The following is a 6,000-nucleotide window of genomic DNA, read 5'->3' on the forward strand; positions in this document are numbered from 1 at the left end:
CAGAGTTCAGCATCTGGCTTCATCTGGATTACAACAGTGTCACAGAACTATCAGTGTGAGAAAGCCCCCCTATTTCCGTGTAAAAAATTCCTTGCCAACAGCTCTGCAAGTTAAGAGCCATAGCTCTTCTCCCATTGACTTAAATGGGAGTACCGCCTCTGGTTTCTGTTAGTCTCCTCGTGGAGAGGGACATTCTCCTCATGTTTTTTTTTTCCAAAAAGACAAAAAGGGAAAGACATCTAAGCATATTCATACCTTCATTTCTGGGTCAAGAGCTAACCTGATGTCTTTAAGCCTTAGATAAACTCTTTACCACCTTGCACCTTGCATGTAGTTGCAGGTACGTGCTACCAAAGCCATTTCCTGCTCTCTCTCCTATAGGAGTAGCCTATACAAGCTTGATAAATACATTAAGTGCTGGTAGAAGGGAAAAAGCAATGAAAACTATGTGCATGTCTACTTTTGGCCTGCTGCACTAACTCATTACAGCCATTGTTTCCATCAAAATAAACATTGGTGGGAGGTACTGTGAGGTTTGGGGAAAGAATGAGCTGTTAATAGCCTGAGATTAGTTCGTATCATAACGAAAGTTGCAAACTGGTTATAGAACACCAGAAGATTGAAAAATGATACTCTACAATTACTTAAGATGATATTTTTTTCCTGACTACAATGCGCTCGAAACAAGTGTTGCCTGTTTTTCTCCTTATGGAGATACCAAGAGTAATATGGAGCTACGCCAGCCAGACACCAAGCCGATCGAGGCCACTTTTTATTGAATCCTGGGAGAAGTTCCCATTAGTTTCAGCTAGAGCAAGTTCAGACCCTGGGAGATCACAGGTGTCCATTCTGTGGGCCTTTTCCCTCCACAATACACTTCTTTGACCTCAGTGATTTACTCCAGTATAACCGAATAGATACATAAGCCTGCAGTATTAAACCTTTCAGATCTCACATTCTTGCCTTAACACCACTTTCTCAATGAGTTTAAGAGAAATCTAACTTAAAAAAAAGCCCTAAAACTATTAAATTTTCTAACACAAATGTGGTAAATTAATTGGGAAAATACCAGAAAAATCATTTGCAGCTTGGTCTTGTGATAGCATCTTAAAATCAGGCAAAATAAAAGATGTCTGCAAGCCAGAAGTCAAAGCAGGCTATTCTATATATTTTTTCTTTTATCATATTTTATGGTTTTGTATTCAACTAGTACAATTTCTCGTTTGTTTTTTTTTCTGTTGATGCAGAACAATTCGGGATGTGGAAATTCATCCTGCTTTCATTTGTGCCAGCTTAACACTAGCTAATTTCCCAGCCCCAGAGGATTTTCTTTTGATTTACATCATTCTGAATAGGCAGAGATTTCAGCCCTCATATCTACCCAAGAGTTGCAAACCAAACCTGTGTCTTCCCAGTGGGGCAAAAAAAAGCAGACTGCATTTATTTGCAGAATCACCAAAATAAAATTACCTCCTTTCTGCCCTTAATATTTTCTTTTAATTCTCTCAGTATTTACATACAAGAAGAACTTAAATCAATTCACAAGCGTGCTTTCTACATTAAATACTGTCCTTCCAGTCTCTTGCACGCAAAAGGAAGTGACATGAATATCTTGACTTCTCTGGAATTACTTTACAGTACAAAAACTCTTTGAATGGGTTTAATTCATTTCATTTCGCTGCTGCTGCCGTAGGGCAACCCCGGAAAGATGTTCCCACATGGAAGAGGTCTCCTAGGTGTTACAAGTGGGGGTGTGAATGGCCGGCAGCCCCGCTCACTGCAGCGCAGACAATGCCCGTTGATGAAAGAGCTCTGGTTTGCCTCACGCTCTGTGCCACCAGCTTCGTGAGGCTTATTCCCGATTTACACCCGTGTAGTGAGAGGACAGTGGAGCTCCAGTGGTCCTGGAGTACCTTCCCAACAGTTACTAATGCACTCCAGCCCACCCACGAGGGAGAGGGTGCGATGGCCGGCCTCCTTCCCCCCACCGCTCCACAGCGCCCAACCGGCTGTTTCAATTCACTCTCAGGAGCTGTCGTGTTCGACGTGACTCCGATAAATCCCCCGACCCCCCGGGCTAAAGATAGCCGAAAACATTGAAGATGGGTGGGGGGACGGCGGGCTTGGTGGGGATGGGTTTCAAAACCACGGGCCTGTAGAGTTTCTGCCCCGTGCCGTCCGCCTCCTTGCAGAAGTGTGGCACCTCCACCGGCAGTGCGGCCGCACTCTTCCTCCACAGCCCCAGCCCTGGGAATGGCGATGGGGGCAGCGTGCCCGGGGGCTGGTACACCCCTGGCCCGGGGCAGGGGAAGGGGCAGCAGGTCCAAGCACCCACCCGGCCTGAGAGGACCCCGGCAGGGTCCTTCTCCCCACCATGCGGGGCAGGCTCAGGGGGGCTCTCTGAGCCAGAGGTGTCTGAGCTCCGTTTGCTTTTCTTCCCCTCATAGGGAGGAGGGTCTCTGGGGGCCGGGAGCCCCTCGAGGCTGGCGGGAAAGGCCCTGGTAGGCAAGCTCTGGGCCGGCCGTGGCTCTTCCCAGAAGGAGGCAGGGAGCTGTCTCTTCCTCATGGGCACCTGGTCCGGCCTGGAGGCCTCAGGGTTTTGTTCCTGCAAAACCCGTTCCCCGGCGAGGCTCTCCTCCACCTCTGTTGTCCGCAGCACCTTCTCGGCGGCAGCCCCACCATGGGGGCTGGGGTCGGGCAGCTCGGGCTGGGGGACACGGCCCCGGTCCTCCACCACCCTGCGCCAGCCGCCCTCGGGGGGTTTGCTGGGGTGGCACCGCGGGATCCGTGAGTACTTCTGAGAGAACCGCTTGAGCTGCTTCTGCAAGTATTTTCTGTGGTCAACCGACCGGCGACAAGGAGCCGACTTATCCAGAGCCGCTTTGATGTCGCTGGAGGCCAGGTTGACAAAGTTCAGTAGGGTTTTTACCTCGCTGTCCGATGCCATCTCACTGGATGTGCTGTGCAGAGTTTCCCATGAAAAGTTTATAATCCACCTCTGGACAAACTTTGGCAAACCTGGGAAAAACAATGGGCAGGCTTAGGGACGGGGAGCCTCGGTTCAAATAGCACCGGACAAACAGAGGAAGGGTGTGGGGGGACATGTCAAACTTCTCAGGCACACAAACAAGTTGCCCATCAGCTCACCTCCGTGCCGGCAAACTGCCGGCGGAGCCGCCGCATGCCCGCAGCCCACCACCCCGCACCGCTGCCCCGGCACGCACCGGCTGACGGATGCTGGCCAGCCCGGCGCTTAATCTTGTTAGATAGCGCTTAGGTGGAAAAGAAGAAGCCGGGGCGGCTGCTCCCACCTCCCTGTAAGCAAGCGCGGACACTCACCCGGCGCGCGGCGGCTTTTCTCGCCGGTGCTGGCGGCTGCGGCGTGGCTGCGGAGAACAGCCCCTTCCCCGCTAATCTCGTTAGGCAGGTTACACACCGCCAACCTCAGCGGAGGCAGCCGGGGCCCGCCAGTGTTTGGACGCAGTTTAGGAAGCACTTGAGCAAGCTGAATGAATATCGACTCCGGCGAGTTCGGGGCTCTCCCAGGCCAATCAGAAGCCACTTTGCCAAATACAAAGCATCCCAATCAGGCATCAGCCTCCCCTCCTCGCATTCTTTGCCATCACAAATTGTCGCCATGGGGACAGCCACAGAAAGACAGCTAATAAATACAATCATTTCCCCACAATTTCTACCATTCTCCCTATCCTCTTCACCCTTACTGAGGCCTTTCTTTTTAAAAATGACACAACCTGAAGCGAAAGTGCTGAGGATGAGCTAGGGAAGCTTTGACACTGTTTTCTCCGCACTTCCCGAAGCTGTCTGGGGGCTGATACTAACCATGCTTCATTGGCACAGGACAATGTAATACGGGGGACTGGGCTAGCCTACTTTTAACCGTTCCCCATCAGAGCCTTTTTTTTTTTTTAAGGGGAGGATGATGTCAGAAAAAGGTAGGAAAGGAACAAATCTCTAAAGAGATGTGCAGATATCCATGGAAAGGGAGCTTGAGCGCTCAAGAATCTTGTCTTTATGTTTGCCCCCTCAATTGAGTTACACAAAAGCTGAATTACCCATTCAAACTACCCGGACAAAAGGATGGAGTTGGATAGTACTCTTGCATCTGTAGTCAAACAGTTAGAGACTTAAATCGAGTCGTCATGATGGAGAAAGAGTTAGACAAAGCCCATAGAATTGCCATCAGCAAACATTTTCCTGTGTCATATTAGTGGGTCTCCATGACTCCCCCTGGCCTGGGGACAATAGCACAAGTTTGCACACTCGACTACTGTCACCCTGCCAACGCTGGCAAGGAGCAGAAACAGGACAATCCTTTAAGGGGAAAGCATGCCCGCTGCAGGGAAGGTAAGAAGAGAGGGAAGAAAAGGCGTGTGAAATGCTAATTGAGCTGCTTCCTTTACTGATCCAGAGCTATGTGAGCCCTCCGCCTTCTCGCAGGCTTGTCCCTAAGGGGTGGCAATAACTTAATAGCACGGTAAAACTGAGAGCTGGAGGAAGAGGAGAGCAGAAGGGCTGCCCTCGGTGTGCACCAAGCACACGGAGCACACAACGACACAGAGCTGGCGGCAGCCTGTGTGCCAGCCCGGGACCTGCTGCCTCCCACAGCCGGAGCAGCACTGCTCCCCCTCTCCAGCCCACAGCACCCCTGGGATGGGAAGAGTGGAGAGGGGCACAGGACATGTGCACCCACCCTCAGGAAGGTGCTGCCAGCTCTGGGCCAAACACACGCATGCCTTGGAGAAAGCAGGGACCAAGGTCCCTTTTTGCAAGTAAAATCTGCCTCACTGATGTGAGGCATCAAAGCACTGCGGGTTGAAATCAGCTACATTTTACAGTTATTTTAATGTATTTCTATTACTCTTATTTTCCTTGGAGAAGGACAAGATCCAGACTTCCAGATGCCATTATACCAAACTCTGGGCAGAGGCCTCAGGGTTGACTCTTCAGTGTCCCTATACTGGTTCGCCCAGTGCTGCCATCCCCATTCACATCATTTTTCGCAGTCTGGCCCAAGCCACATGTGCTGGCACCCGGGCTCAGGTGTTTCAGGTCTAGGGAGACCCTGGAGCCAGGATATCCTGCAGCAGAAGGTGCTACAGAGCCTTTGGCACCACGACGGGCTGTAACTCAGGGGCTGATTTGCCACCACAGATGTGCCTCTCTCCTCCCAGTTTCTATTTCAGAAGCAGTTCATGCCCTGGGAGACCTGGGGCTGCTAGCCCTGCCTGCAGCCTCTATCATCTGCCTCATGCTAGCATGCAAATCTCTGCAGAATCTTCCTCATTTGGCTCATTTTGGGGGGGGGGGGGGGGGGGGGTGTCAACCTGCCTGAGCATCTATTTTGGGATGCTCTAGCTGGGGTCTGGCCTCTCTGTGACCCAACACAGATGCTTCCGTGCAGCTGAGGCTAAGGGGAGAGGCTTTTGTCTAGCTCTTTGAAAGAGATGCACACCAAGGGATCACATCTCTGTTTGTAGGAACCAACTGCCCCCTGCGCTTGAGCATTTGAACCCAACCTGGACACCAGGTTGCACAGCGCAGTCGCTAAATAGATCTAGTTGGTTGCCCAAGGGGGTGAGAGGGAGAGACAGAGAAACACGGGACGGGTGCCTGGAAGCAAAGGATTGTCTCAATATGTTAATGAACTGTGTCCTCAGAGGCCTGGGAAACTCATGCCATGTATTATGAGACCCTATATCCAATCACAGGGGCTCAAGACCCCCGGGCTGTGCTCTGAGACTGAGGGCTCGTGGGCCAGTGACACTGAAGAGGACCGATATGGCTCTCCTGCTTACTGGAGGATAAGAAAAACCCAGCACCTTTCCAACACACCCATTGCAGAAGCCCTCTCCAAGCCCCCAAGACTCCAGCCATGACTGCCCCCTCCTGGAAGGATGCTTGCCCAGGATGTGGCACTTTTGGCACCACGTGGCAGGGGTGGAGGGGCTCCCCGTGCCCTGCTGTGTTCCCTGCTCCGGC

At 51.6% G+C, this 6,000-nt stretch overlaps 1 protein-coding gene across 1 annotated transcript; it reads right to left on the reverse strand.

The window, feature by feature from the left end:
- Positions 1–2,077: 2,077 nt before the first annotated feature.
- FAM181A (family with sequence similarity 181 member A) lies at positions 2,078–2,947 on the reverse strand (the record flags this gene model as incomplete). The annotated part of the gene is made up of 1 exon (XM_082485602.1): positions 2,078–2,947. The coding sequence occupies one exon, from the start codon at positions 2,945–2,947 to the stop codon at positions 2,078–2,080; it is 870 nt and encodes a 289-aa protein (XP_082341728.1).
- Positions 2,948–6,000: the final 3,053 nt, after the last annotated feature.

Source organism: Vanellus vanellus, assembly GCF_965231255.1.
Source record: "Vanellus vanellus genome assembly, chromosome: 6".
Lineage (NCBI taxonomy): Eukaryota > Metazoa > Chordata > Aves > Charadriiformes > Charadriidae > Vanellus > Vanellus vanellus.